Source organism: Centruroides sculpturatus, unplaced genomic scaffold (genome assembly GCF_000671375.1).
Source record: "Centruroides sculpturatus isolate CEXI.00-Female unplaced genomic scaffold, Cexi_2.0 scaffold964, whole genome shotgun sequence".
NCBI classification, from domain to species: domain Eukaryota; kingdom Metazoa; phylum Arthropoda; class Arachnida; order Scorpiones; family Buthidae; genus Centruroides; species Centruroides sculpturatus.
This window is the reverse complement of record NW_019385230.1, coordinates 276,988-297,135: the sequence shown is the minus strand read 5'-3', so window position 1 is coordinate 297,135 and position 20,148 is coordinate 276,988. Positions and strand designations below refer to the sequence as shown.

Sequence of the window (20,148 nt, the reverse complement as noted above, 5' to 3'; positions counted from 1 at the left end):
CAGAAGCGTCGCGATCTGGCAACATTGAAACAAGTTTCGAGAAGGACCACGTGTATCGACAGAAGGCGAGAAGAGAAAATTTACATACTTAAGTACTAATAGTTCAAGAAAATAATAATTTTCGTGAACTATTATTACTTAAGTATGTAAAAATTTATTACATTTCCTGTTGTACGAGGGTTTTACCCAATTCTCGAACAGTGTCAGAGTGAATCCGTGCTATAAAAGTACCGTGTTATACGGGGGATGGTACCAATTCTCAAACCGTGTTAGAGTGAATCCGTGCTATAGAAGTGCCGTGTTATACAGGGGATGGTACCAATTCTCGAACCGTGTTAGAGTGAATCCGTGCTATAGAAGTGCCGTGTTATACGGGGGTTACCTGTACTTTCATTTCGAGTGCCATAATTTTTACTTGGTGCAATATTTTTTTTTTACATCTCAGATGTTTTCTTTGGATATCAATTGTTGTTTTGACTAATTTGACTAATTAATTTTTTCACTGCCCTTCAATTGGTTTTGCGTTATTTATGACTATTTATTATAGCTTCAATAACATAATTTGATCTTAAAACAAACAATAGTAAAACCGAAATAATAATCTAACTGCAACAAATTAAAAGAGGAAGAGAAAAACTGAAAAATCTAATTAATAGGATTGTTTCAGATTATTATTCACTGGTTCTTGGGGCACAATTGTACCTGATGGTTCAAAACAATTGATTCCCCCCCTAAATTTCATATTTTAAAATTCTACAGGTATACTTCAGTTCAGTGAACTGTTGGTAGGAAATTAACTATTCTCGTTGTAGCTGGAATGAAATAAACTATTTTATAGACCAATTTATTATGTCATTCATCAACCTGTTATTTTTTGCATTTTATTGTATTTAATTTTTTCTTGAAAATAATTCAATTTAAATCAATTTTTCATAATTAACTAATAAAAGTGACTTAAAGAAGATTTTACTTGTTATTAGCATTTACAACTTTTTATAAAACTCATCTCTACACTCAAAATTAACCTTTTTGCCATTTTATAAAAATTAATAATACAAAAAGTCTTTTTAATAAAATATAATAACTGATGACACAGTACACAATTTTAAATTTTTTTGCCAGAAAAGTTATGTAATTCATTGCTGGATTTTTATATTTTTAATTCTATTTTCAGTATTTTAATTAGTTAATTTTAATAATAAAAATAAAATAAAACAAATTAATACAGCTATAATAATGTGTATGGGTTGTCTAGTAAATATCTGGACTGATATTATTTCAAACTAGCAAAGAAAATGCCCAGTGTTGCCTGGGAATTCAAGAAGAAACTATAGGATATGCTACCCTATAATGAGGACAACTCATTATAGGTAGTGTATGTTCCCACAGGTGGCAGAGAGTAACTCTACAAAATTTGATGCAAATCAGTCAAAGGGTTTGGCAATTTGCAGAGATGAAATTAGTAGGAGTGAGGGTCTAACTTTTTAAGTAGTATATACAGTAAAATTTCTCTAACTCAAAATTCCAAGGGGCAGAAAAAACTTTGAGTTTTTCAGCCCCTTGGAACTTTGATTTGAGTTAGAAAACAATAGAGTGAAAAATGCAGATTCTGAATAGATTTGTATTTTTACCTCTTGTGCATTGATCTCTGGTAGTTTTGTGTTTTAAATAGCCCATGTAATGCCTTTCAGCAAAATATTCAATATAACTAATGGAATCAAACAGTTTTGCAGGTACATCTTGTTGAGATAAAGAAAGCTCCTCTCACTTTAGACTGGAATGTTGTCTGCAAGTGGGTGTTGGATAGTAGATACAACTATCTATCTAAAATTTCATGGATATCCAATAATTAGGATCACTTTTGACAGAATAAATATTAAAATTCAAATCAAGGAAGCTGAAAGTAACCTAAATCAGTGTCAGGGGACCATAAAAAATTTGACTTGGAGAATATTTGAGTTCAGGAAATTCAAGAGACCTACTGAGTGCTTCATTTTTTTTGAGTTAAAGAATATTTGACAAACAAAAATACATTAAAAGAAGTTTTAATGTATTTTTGTTTGGAGAATTATAGCAAATTATGCAAAATTTGTTTAGGTTGCTTAAAAGATTTGAGAGTTTGGGGTAGGGAGATGAAATCAGAGAGGAAGAGTGTAGAGTCTTATTTTTATGGTAATCCCTGTTTCCCTTAGGGTACTAAGCAGAATTTGGTCCAGGGTTTGGGAGTTTGTAGAGAAGATTAAATCAGCAGGAAGGAGTGAGGGATTTTAAATTTTAAGGTAGCTTACACACACTACATTGGAAAGTAACAGCTTTCTCTTGACATGGATGTATTTTATGACAATTGCAACTTTCTTTTAGGCATATTACCAATGATAAAGCTCACTCACATATGTGTACACTTGAAAAGTAACTGAAAGAACTCAATTTACATAGACATACTATCTGATAACATAAGACTAATTCTTATTTTTAAATAATGGTGTGATAAGATTAATATTAAAACAATAAACATAAAAAGAAGCTGTAGGCCTACATACAAAAGTTTAATTTCATCTAAGGAAAGTAAATTCACTCTTTATAGTTGTATCTGTTAACATAAGAGTATTATAAGAAACAAATGACCAAGACAATATAAACAAAGCACATACACAACTACTCAAACTGCAAGAATCAAAACCGAAACTGAAAATATAAGATAATAAGTTTAAAATAGCTCACAGGTGGCAAAAGGGACTGACTGACCTTGATCAGGGCAGACAAATGACAATGCAAGACAAATGCTGCAGTAAAAACATCTTTCTCGTGCATTTGCCTTTTTTAATGTAAAAATAGCATATAGCCTATGTTCATCTGGAAAGATTAAGCTTTTCAATAAAGAAAGAATTTTAAAAGTTGGTTCAGTAGATTCCAAGATTACATCTAGCAAACACAAACAATCTCACTTTATATATTAGGATAAGCACAGCAATATAGGTCAATTGAACCTCATAGCCATTTGTCTCTCATCACTTGCCATATTGGGCAAAGCATGTCAGAACTTTGCAAACATCATGGCTTATTTTCCAATCTCATTATTAAAGACTGTGTTAGAATGTTTAATGCCTATTCATGAATAGTGAATTGTAATGAAGTTTCTTGTAGAGGAAAGTGTCAGCAGCATGAAAATCCTCTGCTGTGTAGTAGGAGACAGTACTGTAGCCTACCTATCTGTATTTTAATGGTGCAATCATTTTTCAAGAGATTCCATATCCAGCTATCTCTCTGCTGGTAAAGTCATGGCACTGATCTTTGGAATTACAGTGGTATAGTGCATATGAAATACCTGAAGAAAGGAAGTAGCTCAGTGCATTAACTTTCAATGCACTGATCTATACTGAACTATTGTCTGGTATGTCCTATACAAGAAAATAGCTAGAATATCAATCAAAGGCATTATCTTGTAGGATTATGCTAAAGAAACTATAAGGTTTTAGCCTTTGTAGTTTCTTTAGCAAAATAAAAATGCTACAAAAATAAAAGATGTACTTCTATATTACTGGAAACATATTAATATCTAATCACAGAAGCTCTTCAGCAACCAGTAAATTGTGGAAGATGAAACAAATGTTTTCGGAATCCATCTGATTCCAGTTTCAGGTTGATATAGTTTGTTTCTAATTCAGTGTATTCCAATTATAAATGAACTATGAACTATTTCAACCCAAAGCTGGAATCAGGTGGATTCCAAAAACATTTGTTTCATCTTCCACATTTTACTGGATGCTGAAGAGCTTCTTTGATTAGATAAAAATGCTACCTCATTCTCCCTACATTCTGGACTTATCACCATGTGATTATTACTTGTTTGATTTCTGAAAGAATATCTTGACAAAAAATTATGCAGACAATGATAAAATGATTGATACAGTTCTACCAGCCAAAAGAATATTCTGCTGAAGAATATAGAACTAAAAAAAAAAAAGTTTGAAAGTGGAAATGGATTAAGTTGAAAAATAATGTTTATAATTTCTTTTTATGCATAATATTTAGTAATAAAATCAGTTCAGATATTTACTATACAATCCTTGTACTTTTGTGCACCATTTATACATAAATTTTATTTGTAGTATTGTTATAACAATGTCAAAGTTTGACACTATATTTCAAATTTAAATGCATTTACAAATTTTATGAATATATATTATTCAAATCATTTATAATTTATTTATTTCAATGAATACAAAAGGTCAGACACAAAAAATATTTTTAAATACAAATTTGTTACATTTGGAGAATTCAAGAAAAAATATTCAGTTGCTTCAATATTCATATTGTTTAACAAATGCTCATCTTTAGGAATTTAAATTAAAAAAAAAAAGCAAGTGTAAGAAAGATAGTTTTGATATTGAAGACATAAAATAGAAATCTATAAAGCTTTGCACAAGGGAATATTTTAAATGACCCAGCCTTTGCTTAATTTTAATTTTATTTTTTAATTATTTTTGTTTCTCTAAATAAATGGTTATTATGAAATACATAGTAATGACATAGTAAATGATATACTAAAATACATAGTAATGACATTTTTTAAAATTTTCTTAATTTCTGAAAATAGATATTGACCTCAAAGTGTAATTATAATAGAAGTGCTTGGACCTTTTTTCCTGTATTTTTTCTGTTCCATTAAAGCAAAGTTTTTTAATAATTCCAATATTTTGTCATGTTACTCTTATGAACTTGAACTGTTTTCTGTTTAAAAGTAACAATTTGCTTTGTTTGGAGAATATATTTTTATTTATACACTAAGCATCAAAAAGTTTTATTATTATTAAAATGGACCTACTAATAAAATATTACATTATTTACCTTGTCAACTGTTTATGATGATTTTCTAGTTCATCCAGTATTCTCTTCCTGTCTTCTTCTTTATCATATTCATTACTTAGTTTCTCCAATTCCTATTTTAAATTTATAAAAAAAAATACTTGTGATCATATGTTAACTAGTTAGTAAACTTGCTTACAATAATTTTCAGGTTACTGGTATATGAGAGGAATCAGGAAACTCAATTTTTCTATATCCTGTGATAGCTCTCCTGCACTCAAACTTCCTGATTCATCTGAATGTAAGAATCTCTCTCCAAGTTAACAAATACCAGTTTTGACTATAGAGATAATTTGTGCATATATGGAGATGTCAGATCAAAGAATGCCACTGTATGCTGTGCAGATGTATTTTAATGAATTTTTATTAACAATAAGAGGAACAAAAGAAAAGAATTTTTCATATTTTAAGGGTAATGTAAAATTTGAATTAACCAAGGAAACATATATATGGATTTAGTAATTACAGATGATGGGGATATGGAAAATGCAATATGTGAATATACAACAGGTTAAGGCTAAAGCATATTGCCAATAGAATAATATGGAAGAACAGGCACATATAAGTGTCACAAAACATACACACAGGTTGTCCAATCATTCCACCAGCCTACCCGCAAACATAAAGGTTCCTCAATTAAGGTTAGTATACTTTCATATATTTATCAAGAGAGGAATGAAAAGGAAATGATTGGAAGATGTGAAATTTGATCCCAGACCACCTGGCAGTTCAATTCCTGATTATACAAACTTTGTTGTTAATTTTGCAATGAACATGAAGAGTGGTTATGCAATACTAATATTGCAATTAAGGCAATCAGCAAACATAAGGGCTTTAGAGTCTGATCATGATTATTGTAAAAGCACAATGTCTGAAATGTTTTTAAGTTCTTTACGATAATAGTGATAATAATGCTAACTAAGCAAGTATGGAATACGTAGAACATTTGGAAAAAGAGACTGAATCACAACGAAAAAATGGAATTTAGAAGAAGGAACATTTGTTGCATTTGACACTTTCAAACTTTGGAAAAGTTTGTAAATTAAAATCAGCAGACACACTGAAATTGTGTGCCTCATTACTATCAAGCAGGCCAATAAAAAGTAACGCAATTTCTCATGAATTAAAGTTATGAAAAAGAAGCAATTGCAGCATATTCTTCTTTTGTAAATACTCCTGTGAAAGAATGTGGCATGTTTCTTCATCCAAAATATCCGTTCTTAGCTGCAAGCCCAGATGGGTTAGTGGATGATGACAAAATATTAGAAAAAATACATTTTATAAAAATTAGTCAGGACAAATTTAAGTTTACAAAAATTTTAAGAAAATTCTTGAGTAGACAATACACACAAAATGTGACTTTTCACTTAGTCCTTTCACACTCACATGAGGAAAATAACAATTTTATGATGGAGTAGACTTTTTATTTGAGGCTACTGGTCCCCCTCTATACGTAAATAGGTTAAAAATATCCCTCTGGTGGTGACATAATCATAAAATTATCCTATTATTTTACTGTGTTGTTAGCATTATTATCTATTATTTAAAGCTTTTAAAACAAGTGATTGAAAAAACATGATGTCATTTCCTGTTTAGGGAACATGAAGTCTCTGAAGATTTAACTCTTGTATGTCGTTAAATAAAATTTTTATTTCTTCATATTAATTTTCAGATATGGTATATTAGATATGATATATGGATATTGTTATATTTGAAGTGTAGCAAACATGAACACATGAGGAAATTGTCCATAACATTAATAATTAATAAAATTATGATACCCTATTTTCCTATCAGACTTATCTTTTTTGTCCATCTGCAGTAACATCTGAAGTTTATTCACTTGTGTTGACAAAGTATGTAACCATGAGCAAAAATATCTGAAAATAAATATGAGAAAATGAAAATTTTATTTAATGACATACAAGAGTTAAATCTACAGAGACTTTATTTTCACTAAACAGGAAATGACATCATGTTTTTTTCAATCACTTGTTTTAAATAAAAGCTTTAAATAATAATAGTGATAATAATGCTAATGATACAGTAAAATAATAGGATAATTATGATACACATAAAAAATGCTAAAATTTCAGAAGTTTGAATCTACAACATGTAGCTCCAGTGCCTAGAATCTTATCCACTCAGCTATCATTGTTCTGATATGTGAAACTTCCAAAGACATAAGCTAAGCATTCAATTTTCAGAGGCCTGTTTTTCGGAAATGCTTGAGAAGTGGGTCCTATTATTTGGACAGGGAACTGTTTGTATTTAGGGCTACTTGCTCACCAAGTTTCATTTGAACTGGAGACCCGAACGTCTGGCCCTCTCCTTTTAAAGGACATATAATTGTTACACATGGTTTCTGATAAGGCATACCTTAAATATTTGAAGGCCATTGAAATTTGCATGTACTTAACAATGGAGCAAAGATTAATTTTAAAGAAACAGATACACTATCCATAGCTCGGTGCACTTTCTTTGAACTGATGTAAAGTTTCTTTTTCTTATACAAGTGATAGTTCCAACATATAAGTTAATACATATCTTACTATATCATAATAACATGCAACTAAGTATTTCCATAAATGGAACTTTATAATTTATATTTGTATTTTAATTTTTAGAAATGTAACCTAATATTTTCAAACTTATTGAAGTACTGTAGTTTTGCAGAATGATCGGTATGCCTGTTAAACTGTGACTAAATTATAAAATTAATCAGATCTAACAAAACTAGTTGTTAATTAAACATTAAAGAAAACATTCTTCCAAGTACAATAAAATTTTAAAATGGGAAAAAATAAATTTAAGAGAAAGTTAAAAGAAAATTTAGAAATTAAAGAAAAATAAAGAAAAAGTTTAATAATTGTATGAATGAAAATGAAAGAATGAAAATTGATAATATATGATTACAGTTATTGTTGTTAGATGAAGACAGGGTTGAGTAAACTTCTGATTAGAGAATTAACATAATGTAGTTTGTGATCAGTGAACTATTAATTTTAAAGTTTTAAATTAGTACAAAAGATAAAGAATTTATTTTGGAACTATTATTGTAAGTAAAATTTTATAACTGTATTACTTATAGTTTTATAAATGTATATAATATTGTAATTTATTTAATTTTGATAGTTTTTGTAAAATTGTACTTGAAAGAAGAAAATTATACATGGAAAATTTTAAATTACAATTGTAAGTAAAAAAAAAATTGTGTAACTCTTGAGTTTAAATATATGTAACATTGTAATTTTTATAAATTTTACTAGTTTTTGAAGATGGGTCTATTCCAACTGAAGAGGGGTCAAAAATCCAAAATGCACATTTTAGAGTTAAGTAAAGAATAAAGTTCTACTCTATCACTTTTTGACTGTGGTATGATAAGTCCTCATTAATAGCCAAATTGATAGCTATATTGATAGAAGAACACTAGAACAATGACAACAAACAGGACTATAATTGATGGTGAAATTTTTTTCCTAGCACAAAACTCTGACAGTTCTAAACTTCTGACGATTCACAAAATGATAAAATTTGCCAGAAATGACGTAATGTATGATGTGTTATTCATTCTGTTTTTCACTTTTGCCAGTGATTCACTCTCAGTGTGAAGTAAGCTTAACATGGAAATGTGACACCCAAAGTAAGTACAGTGTATCTGTTTTACTTAATAATTATCAATGCACTCATTTTGAACTTCAAATTTATGAAGTTCAATTGTATATTCTTTCTTATTGAATCTATGTATTCATTGTTATTGTATACCATATCATACACTGGCAAGTTTTTAATTGTCATTGGTAAATTATTTAAGGAATCATTTTTGATCAGTTTGGATATCACTGCTTACTCTTTACTCTTAAAGATGTCAAACTCTTGGTTCAATACATTTTCATCAGTGATTCCAAAAGATTCTGTATGTATTTTCTATAAAAATATTTTTACATATATTCCGTACACAAATAGCTATTCTGAAATAAACTAAAGTCATATGCTTTTTTAATTCTCTTTCATATATCATAATAATAAGATACAAATAATAAGGAACTTACTTCAAGACAGTTTTTGAGAATTCTAATATTTTCTCCAACTTTCATGTTAAGTATATTCAAAACTTCTAATGGACCTGTACAATCTCTAATATCCTGAAAATGAACGTTAGCAAAATTCAAAAATAAATTTTTTAGATATAACAATAACTAATGAAATAAACAAATTTTCTTTTAAAATGTTTAAAAAATCATGTAGCATCAATAAAACCATCAATTATCAATCTTGCATCCCTGAAACTATAAAAAAAGAACATCTACATAATGGGTCCAAAAATATATATACAAGAACTACTAATAATATAAATCGTAAAATTGAATTAAAAGAATTAGAGAATAAATTTATTTTGAATAATTACCCCAGTTACAAGTTAAAAATGTGGCACAATCAGTATTACAAAAACAGATTTAATATCAAATATAAAAAAGATAAGAATTATAAAGCTTTTCCTTATATCAATGTTTATAATAATTGTAGTAAGATTTTAAAAAAAGAAAATATCGTTTTGGCTCCATCTTTGACCAATAAAATTTCACGTAATATTTGCAATAATAATAATAATAAATATAAAATGAATGTTGATAAATTTAAAAAATCAGGAGTTGTATATAAAATTAATTGTAATTGCCAAAAACCAAAAAATTATATAGGTGAAACTAGTAGAACGTTAGAATTAAAAAATAAAGAATATGAAGCAGCAATAAGATTAAAATATAATAATTCTCCATGGTTCAGCCATATAAGAAATAGTAATTGTCAAATAGATAGAAATAACATAAAAATAATTCATTTGGAAAAAGATATGTATAAATGTAAATTTAAGGAACATATTGAAATTATAAAATTTAAAGATGATTTAAAGATAATTTAATCAATATATCAAATGGTATGCAAAGAGATCAACAGTGGAACAATATGATAGAGGGCACTAAGGGAAAATGTGATTGTAATGTATTTGTCATACACAGTGTTGTATTAGAAAATGAATGGAAATATATTATGAAATTATGTATGTATTCTCTTGAAAATGATTTTAATATTACTATACTGCATGTAATTAACCTGTAAAACAATTATAATTACAGTTACTGCAACGTTATGTAGAAAATACACATTCTTTAAAAGTTGTACTTATATAAGATTTTATGAGCACATGTTGAAAAATATAAAAGTGGGTATGTATCATATTATATTGTTATTTTATTGGAATATGTGATGTTATAAAGAGAAAAAAATTATAAAAATATTAATATATTAGGTTTTCCATATGAATGTTTGGAAAGTGTATTTTTGGTGTTTTTAATGGCTGTATTAAAAAATCTTTCCAATTTTACCCGTTATACACTATGGTTTTAGAAGACAGAACCACATGTATTTTAAGTATGATAGTTTTATGTCAGTAAATATGACCTACATGCAAGAAAATTTTGTCATGTTACTAATTGTTGTTTTTTTTAATAATTTGTAGTATTGCACTGAAGAGGGGCTTAGCATTTATATAAGCCTGAAATGCATATGTCAAAACAATAAAAAAGTGTCTAACCTGAAAGCTGTAATGATAGTCTACCAAACTTAATTTCAGATTAAAGAGACATACATTCATAGATCATAGTAAGAATATTCTTATAAAATAAACTTTGTTTTAATTTTTTCATTATCTGATACAAACTTTAATAAAAAAATAGTTCCCATTTCTGACACAATAAAGTGCTATAAATTAAGACACTTGGCAGTTTTTCTCATCTTTATTTAGTTGATCAACTAAATAAAGATGAGAAAAACCTCCAAGTATCATAATTTATAGCACTTTATTGTGTCAGAAGCAGAAACAAATTTCAAAGCACAGTTTCATATCCATTCCAGGTGCATGTCCGTTAAGTGAAAAGTCCATTATATGAAATGCATTTTCCCATAGAAATATATGTTAAAACATATAATTCGTTCCGCAGCATAAAATAACCGTACTGTACCATAAAAGAAAATGGAGCAGTCACCAATTATGCCGGATAGTCAGATGTTGTGAGGAGGAGGTGGAGGAACACTTTCTTCACCCATTCATACAGATACAGTCTTTTTACACATTGCAGCAGGTCTCTTTTTATTGTTTTTTAATCGGAGTCAGATTCAGGAGAGGCTACTGGAGCTTGCAGAGTCAACTCTTCTTGTTCCATCCTTTGTTTTTTGGCAGCTGGTTCTTGAAAAACATGTCCAAGGTGGTCAGTTTCTCTCTCTTCTTCAACACCAGTCGAAAATGACGGGCAAGGGTATCATTGTAGAGATCATTGATCCTGTTGGCCTCAGCTCTGAATAATGAGTGTTGGTAAACTCCTGAACCTCTCCCCATTTGACAAGGAAGTTTTTGTCAACTTTCACTCCTTCTGATGATTTCTTGCTTTGTTTCAATTGAAATCACCTTTCTGTTTTTTTAGAAGCCATGATTTGCACAACACTTGAAAATGAATAAATGAATAAACCCTGCACTGAGGTGATGTACATAATAAACAAGGGAGCAAGCCGAATCCCAACTGGAGCTCTGTACTTCAGATATTCTAATAATACTGATATATTATAAAAATAGCAGATTGTCATTGGCGACAGCAAAAGAGTGGAAACATCATTTGCACTTGTTCACAGAAAGTCAGTTGTTCGCCTCATGTAACTGCTGAACGGAAAGTCCATTGTTCGCAGCCAGTCCATTGCTCGAGTCACGTAACGGCCAAACAGAAAGTCCGTTGCTTGCAGCGTTCATTATTCAAGGCAAACATTATAAGAGGCACCACAGTATATATAGCCAGGTCTCTATATTTGCAGATATGTTTTTCGTGATAGCAATCATAAAATTTGTCATACTAAAACTTTCGCTGTTGCTTATTGCATTTACCCTAAGTGATGGTAGGTTATGGGTATCTTCACTTTCACAGTGAGTAGCAACTGAATAGAATGGCTTATGACTTTTGTGAGTGAATGCCTTGTTCTTAACTATGTAATAAAATTTTGATATACAGGTATACCTCGCCTTACGTCGGTAATTGGTTCCAGGAAAACGACTTAAGTTGAAAAACGACGTAAGTCGAATTTACTTGTTTCCAAATCTACTTGTCACTAGGCTAAACCATAAATTGCCAATTCCGGTTCTGTATTTTATTTATTAATGCATTTTTAATAATATATGGTTAATAAGGATCTATTTTAAGCTTACAAACAAATAAATTTTAGTTTTTAATAACATACAGAAAAAAGTAATCTAAATTTACGAATGCAAGTACTGTAAACACAGCACATAGTTGTAAATGTATATATTTTAATATGATTTTATGTGCTTTAAACGCTTTTCTAGTGATATTACGACTTCAATATTTGTTGCTGACAGACAAAGTCGAATAAAATGACTTAAACTTGATTTTTATTTTTCCATATANTGTATATAAAATTAATTGTAATTGCCAAAAACCAAAAAATTATATAGGTGAAACTAGTAGAACGTTAGAATTAAAAAATAAAGAACATGAAGCAGCAATAAGATTAAAATATAATAATTCTCCATGGTTCAGCCATATAAGAAATAGTAATTGTCAAATAGATAGAAATAACATAAAAATAATTCATTTGGAAAAAGATATGTATAAATGTAAATTTAAGGAACATATTGAAATTATAAAATTTAAAGATGATTTAAAGATAATTTAATCAATATATCAAATGGTATGCAAAGAGATCAACAGTGGAACAATATGATAGAGGGCACTAAGGGAAAATGTGATTGTAATGTATTTGTCATACACAGTGTTGTATTAGAAAATGAATGGAAATATATTATGAAATTATGTATGTATTCTCTTGAAAATGATTTTAATATTACTATACTGCATGTAATTAACCTGTAAAACAATTATAATTACAGTTACTGCAACGTTATGTAGAAAATACACATTCTTTAAAAGTTGTACTTATATAAGATTTTATGAGCACATGTTGAAAAATATAAAAGTGGGTATGTATCATATTATATTGTTATTTTATTGGAATATGTGATGTTATAAAGAGAAAAAAATTATAAAAATATTAATATATTAGGTTTTCCATATGAATGTTTGGAAAGTGTATTTTTGGTGTTTTTAATGGCTGTATTAAAAAATCTTTCCAATTTTACCCGTTATACACTATGGTTTTAGAAGACAGAACCACATGTATTTTAAGTATGATAGTTTTATGTCAGTAAATATGACCTACATGCAAGAAAATTTTGTCATGTTACTAATTGTTGTTTTTTTTAATAATTTGTAGTATTGCACTGAAGAGGGGCTTAGCATTTATATAAGCCTGAAATGCATATGTCAAAACAATAAAAAAGTGTCTAACCTGAAAGCTGTAATGATAGTCTACCAAACTTAATTTCAGATTAAAGAGACATACATTCATAGATCATAGTAAGAATATTCTTATAAAATAAACTTTGTTTTAATTTTTTCATTATCTGATACAAACTTTAATAAAAAAATAGTTCCCATTTCTGACACAATAAAGTGCTATAAATTAAGACACTTGGCAGTTTTTCTCATCTTTATTTAGTTGATCAACTAAATAAAGATGAGAAAAACCTCCAAGTATCATAATTTATAGCACTTTATTGTGTCAGAAGCAGAAACAAATTTCAAAGCACAGTTTCATATCCATTCCAGGTGCATGTCCGTTAAGTGAAAAGTCCATTATATGAAATGCATTTTCCCATAGAAATATTAGGTTGGGGAAAAAGAAATCCATTATTTTGTCACTAGATGGCTGTAGTGATACATATCTCATAAAATATTGATGACACAAGTTCAGACTTGTGCTTATTGGAAAAGTGACATTCTGTACTAAAAAAAATTCTTTTACAATTTTTTGATTGGTCAATTCAGTTGTGAGTTATAGGGTGTAAAAGACGGAAGTTAACAAAGAGAAAATTAGGTATGTTTTACAATTTTGCTTCAATAAAGGCGAAANCTTGCAGAGTCAACTCTTCTTGTTCCATCCTTTGTTTTTTGGCAGCTGGTTCTTGAAAAACATGTCCAAGGTGGTCAGTTTCTCTCTCTTCTTCAACACCAGTCGAAAATGACGGGCAAGGGTATCATTGTAGAGATCATTGATCCTGTTGGCCTCAGCTCTGAATAATGAGTGTTGGTAAACTCCTGAACCTCTCCCCATTTGACAAGGAAGTTTTTGTCAACTTTCACTCCTTCTGATGATTTCTTGCTTTGTTTCAATTGAAATCACCTTTCTGTTTTTTTAGAAGCCATGATTTGCACAACACTTGAAAATGAATAAATGAATAAACCCTGCACTGAGGTGATGTACATAATAAACAAGGGAGCAAGCCGAATCCCAACTGGAGCTCTGTACTTCAGATATTCTAATAATACTGATATATTATAAAAATAGCAGATTGTCATTGGCGACAGCAAAAGAGTGGAAACATCATTTGCACTTGTTCACAGAAAGTCAGTTGTTCGCCTCATGTAACTGCTGAACGGAAAGTCCATTGTTCGCAGCCAGTCCATTGCTCGAGTCACGTAACGGCCAAACAGAAAGTCCGTTGCTTGCAGCGTTCATTATTCAAGGCAAACATTATAAGAGGCACCACAGTATATATAGCCAGGTCTCTATATTTGCAGATATGTTTTTCGTGATAGCAATCATAAAATTTGTCATACTAAAACTTTCGCTGTTGCTTATTGCATTTACCCTAAGTGATGGTAGGTTATGGGTATCTTCACTTTCACAGTGAGTAGCAACTGAATAGAATGGCTTATGACTTTTGTGAGTGAATGCCTTGTTCTTAACTATGTAATAAAATTTTGATATACAGGTATACCTCGCCTTACGTCGGTAATTGGTTCCAGGAAAACGACTTAAGTTGAAAAACGACGTAAGTCGAATTTACTTGTTTCCAAATCTACTTGTCACTAGGCTAAACCATAAATTGCCAATTCCGGTTCTGTATTTTATTTATTAATGCATTTTTAATAATATATGGTTAATAAGGATCTATTTTAAGCTTACAAACAAATAAATTTTAGTTTTTAATAACATACAGAAAAAAGTAATCTAAATTTACGAATGCAAGTACTGTAAACACAGCACATAGTTGTAAATGTATATATTTTAATATGATTTTATGTGCTTTAAACGCTTTTCTAGTGATATTACGACTTCAATATTTGTTGCTGACAGACAAAGTCGAATAAAATGACTTAAACTTGATTTTTATTTTTCCATATACTTTTTTGACAAATGATGTATAATCGGAAACGACGTAACTCGAAACGACGTAAGTCGAGGTATACCTGTAGTATTATTTTTTAATTTTAATTTTTTTAATTATTTTTCAGAAACATGGATCTGAAATGTTACTGTTTATTGTAAAACCTTTTAAACATATTTAAATATTTTTCTGTTAATTTTAAATGGTTTCATAAACATTTAAGCATAATGTAGTAAACGTCTGTGGTATTTGGGGCAAGAGTAGATTTTTGTAAAATTTTACATTTTTACATTGTTGACATGTAACCTCCACAAATATAGAACCAACATAAATAGTTAAAATAGTACTTATGCTTTTCATAATTATATGTAAATTGTTTTGTTTAATTATAATAGTTTAATTTTTATAGTTCAAAATTTAATGAAAATGTCTCAAATATGATTTTTCATAAAATTCTAGAAAAGAAAGAAAACTTATTAAACTAAATATAATTATTGATATTTTCTTTGCAATCTAAAAATCAATTATTAATCATAAAAAAACTGATTAGGTTGTACTTATCAAGTAAAATTTATAAATAATGTTTTTAATCAAAATATGATTATCCTTAATTCAACAACAGTAGTAAAATCAAATATTTACAATATTTTCAAAGCAAAGACTTGAAATATTAATATCTATGTTAAGCTCAAAGAATGAAAACACTCACTGAGCAAAAAAAACAACCACAACGTATTGTGGTCTCTTTAAATCATCCACAATGTGAAATTCATGTTGTAGTACTTGTAAAAACAGCAGCAATGCATTGTGAGTAACTCAAAAAGACCACAAAATGAAATTCATGTTGTGACTTTCATGAAATTTGACCACTATGCATTATGGTGATTAAGAAAAGCCATAACGCATTCTGAACTTTAGCTGATGCAACCCAATATGACGGACAGGTTGAAATTGGTTCAAATGTTTTAGGGTGCCTGATGTTGATAGATGTGCAGCTCCCAGAAATGTTGCTATGAGCATTAATCCATCAGGTCTCTATCAGTTAGGAAACAAGGAAGGTCTTCCTGATCGACTTTATGCTAGTAATGAATTTACAATTTATGAGAGTAACTTTATTAACATTCACGATGTACCCTCAACTTCATTAACACTTCACTCAGCATCCACATTAACATCTGGCAGTAAGCGAGGGTTTATAATGTCTCACTGTAAAAGATACTATATTGATAAAAAAATGCAAATGTTGCTGAAAAAACATAAAATGTTACTCAAAATTTCATGTTAATAGTTCTTGTAAAAATAAATAACTTTGCAACATTCTTGATTCTCATAAAAAAAAGTCTGTCGTTTTTAAACACTATATAGTGTTCAAAAACGACAGAAATAATCACCAACACGATTTCAAGAAAGTAAAAAAAAGACTGATTTATTAATAAAAGTTCCTGACAAAGTAATTATTTTTAGTAAATTAGTCATTAGAAAATGTTGACATCTCCAGCACTACAACAGATTTTCAGGAATGATTAAATGTTGTTGAAAAATAACCAAGTTACAAAGTTTTATTTTTTTATCATAACCTCGTTATTAACATCCAGAACTTGTGGTGGCTTTAACCATAATAAATTTGTCACAAGTGGTTTATAACTTTAGCAGCTGATTTTTATGTCATTGTGTAGATTACATCAAGCACCTATTAGGGCATGTAGTTTGACCTTTAGCACTTTTAGGCGAAAAAAAAAAAAAAAAATGTGTAGTTTTCTCCATATATTTTATTTCTTTGAAATTTTTTTAAGTATGAAAATTAAATTTCTAGGGAAACTTGTAGTAGAACTAATGCTGTTCAGCATTAAAAATTGTAAATAAAAATGTTTTGAGGCCTAGAACCCATATTTTAAAGTTACAAACCACTGTGCGTCTTATCACTCTCTATCATGGTTGCATCAGCTAACATTCAGAACGCGTTATGGCTTTTCTTAATCACCACAATGCATAGTGGTCAAATGTTGTGAAAGCTGCGACGCAAATTTCACTATATGGTATTTTTGAGTTAGTCACAACACTTTGCGGCTGTTTTTACAAGTGCAACATGAATTTTGTGTTGTGGATGATTTAAAGTGACCACAATGTGTTGTGGTAATTGTTTTTGCTCAATGAGTGTTTTCGTTCTTTGATCCTAACATCTATATTCAAGCAAAATTAAACATATAGATGTAATGTCCATTAATAATGATATACTGTTGAATTCACTTACAATTACAATTAATTTATTCATTACATTAATATGACAAATTCCCACATTACAACTGAAAATATTTTAATTGTTTCACTTGCCAACAAATACAATATCTAGAAAATCTTAATCATTCTGATGTCTTTCCTTTTTTACTGCCATTATATACACAACAAATATAATCACCATTGAGTCAACAAACAAATGGATTAATGGTTGCTAGAAAATTATTGATACATTTTCCTTACTGAGTCAAGTTACAAATCATTATATTTTGTATCCAAAAACGTTCATACTGCCATCTTGAAAAGAGAGTACAATATGTGACATAATGCCACATGATGTCAAGTGTTTATCGAATGTTTGTGCTTTCTTACATTGTCAAGACTCAGGGCCTCCAGACCATGATTCTTAACTATGTTACAGATTACTATCAAAAGACAAATTATATTCAGAATCACCATATGCATACAGTAAGTCTTGATGCAGCTGGAAAGCACTAATAGAATCTGTGCACTGATTCTCATGCATTTCATCTTGTTTCTCCTAAAGTATAATCATTTCGCAGTAGTGTTTGTGATCTAAGACATTGTTGAAGTGTTCTATCAATTAGCAGACTGCATGATGTTGACTGTTCTGTAAGGATATCAGCATCATATGTTGTCATATGATTTATCAAGATTGCATTTTTAATTTGCATTATCATGTTACATATTGCCTCAGAACTACTGCACAATTTATAGATGTCTCATTTTTTAATTAATTTATTTATTTTACTCTACACATCACAATGGAACTAATGCACTTTTTTGCACTTGGATAAATGTGAAAGTGAACACCTGTATGACATAAGTGGCGAGTCTTTAGTACTCAAAGATGAAAAATCATCTAATCCTATTAATCTTTTCATTTGTATACAGAAAAAAATCAAATAAACAATATATGTTATCAAAAATTTTGAATAAAATTCAATTGTTTGTATTGCCACTACTTTCACTCTTCAAGACAGCCAAAAAAATTTTAAATCTTGAAATTAGCATCAGTCTATGTGTACACAGCCTAATACTAATTTATTTTTCTGTTTGCAAATTATAATTATCTGAAACCACAATAAAAACATTATGGCCATACACAATAACAACAAAATCAATGTAACAAATTCAACCTTTAAGGTCAATTCACACACATCAGTAATGTGTCACTTCTATGTTAGTGACATCCATGACCTGTAAGTAATGTATATATACAGATATATATGCAGTTTGATCAGTGTCATGTCAGTGATATTCCAGATGTCAAAATTCACAGAATTAGCAATAGTTGCCATAATTTTGAATGAAGAGGAAATACATCAGTAAAAATAGTATTTGATGCATGGAAGAAAAGTCAAAGTAAAGAAGTTTGTTATCCTTTAAAAGGAAAACAGAATATGAAATATAAATATAAAAAAAAAATACAATATATGTAAAAATATAAAAAAATTTTATAATTATATAAATAAAATATTTATTAAAAATGTTCAAATATGTTTATATAAAAAATAAATTATTATTTCATTAATGAAACATTTAAAACATAAAAAAAAGCATTTTTACTTAAAATATAGAAATTAAATGTAAGCACAAATAGGGAACTGTATAATAATATCAGTGAAAAATCAAAAATATTGTTGGCAGTAATACTTTAAATCACTTGATTCTGATGAAACCGTGTTGTAGTTTACCTTGCTTTTTTACAGACACACTACAACACTTGGCAGATTATTCACCACTTTATTCAGTTGGAATAAAGTGGTGAATAATCTGCCAAGTGTTGAATAATGTCACCGTAGTGTGTCTGTAAAAAAGAAAAAAAAAAAAAAACTTTAAATCACAGTACAAATACTGATCAGACACTGAAGGTACATGTGTGAATACTTCAATCAAATTCAAAGCAAAGAATTTTTTTGTTGTTGTTTGTTTCATATCTAATAGAATTTGTTGACATCTTTACAAGTTACTTGATCCACTTTCACCTAGATTAGATTTGTCACAACAGTTGACTTAATAGACAATTTGGACTTATAATATCTTTAATTTAAATTGAAACACATTGAAAGTGTTAAGATAAACATAAGGAAAAGCAATTGTAAAAATTTACTGAGGAGAAATTAAAAGTCTAAAATAATTTTAATTTAAAAAGTCTGAATTGTCCATTAAGTTAACCATTATGACAAATCTAGTAGGAGTGAATCCAGTAACCTATAAGGATGTTAATGATATTTTTTATCACTGACAGATGACATTTAACAGAACCGAGTGGACTAATACATGTGAACAGACCTTTAGATACTATGATACGCTTCTTGTCTAGTCTTCTCAATGGTTAGTGAGCGCTAAGATTGGCTTTACTTTACTTCTAGACTTATTACACCACCACAGGACATCAAATTAGATTTAGAAAAACACTATTTTATTTTCAGAATGCATTTCGGACATAGAGTCCCTCATCAGCTATTTGCTACAAAAATTAATAGGAGGTTAACAATTTTATAAAAAGGCCGTGATTGACATAAATGAACAAAAATGTGGACTTACATTTGACATGTGGGTTCGACGCGTTGAACATTAATTAAAAGATTAAGCATACGATATACAAGATTTCTCGTTAAAAACGGTAATGTTGGTGCAATAACGTAATAATAAACAGAGGTACCGGTAAAACAGTAAAGCCATAAAAATATACATTGTTAACAAATTGATAAGTAAATTCACAGTAACAC

The 20,148-nt window shown here is 29.1% G+C and overlaps 1 protein-coding gene across 1 annotated transcript in view; it reads right to left on the bottom strand.

The window, feature by feature from the left end:
• Nucleotides 1–20,148, bottom strand: part of LOC111636469 (vesicle transport protein SEC20-like) — a 34,746-nt gene that overhangs the window by 8,563 nt on the left and 6,035 nt on the right. The window contains exons 2-3 of the mRNA XM_023381728.1: nucleotides 8,919–9,011; nucleotides 4,849–4,940 (exon numbers count right to left, since the gene is read on the bottom strand). Coding sequence (XP_023237496.1) covers nucleotides 4,849–4,940; nucleotides 8,919–9,011 — 185 coding nt within the window. The remainder of the gene's footprint in view (nucleotides 1–4,848; nucleotides 4,941–8,918; nucleotides 9,012–20,148) is intronic.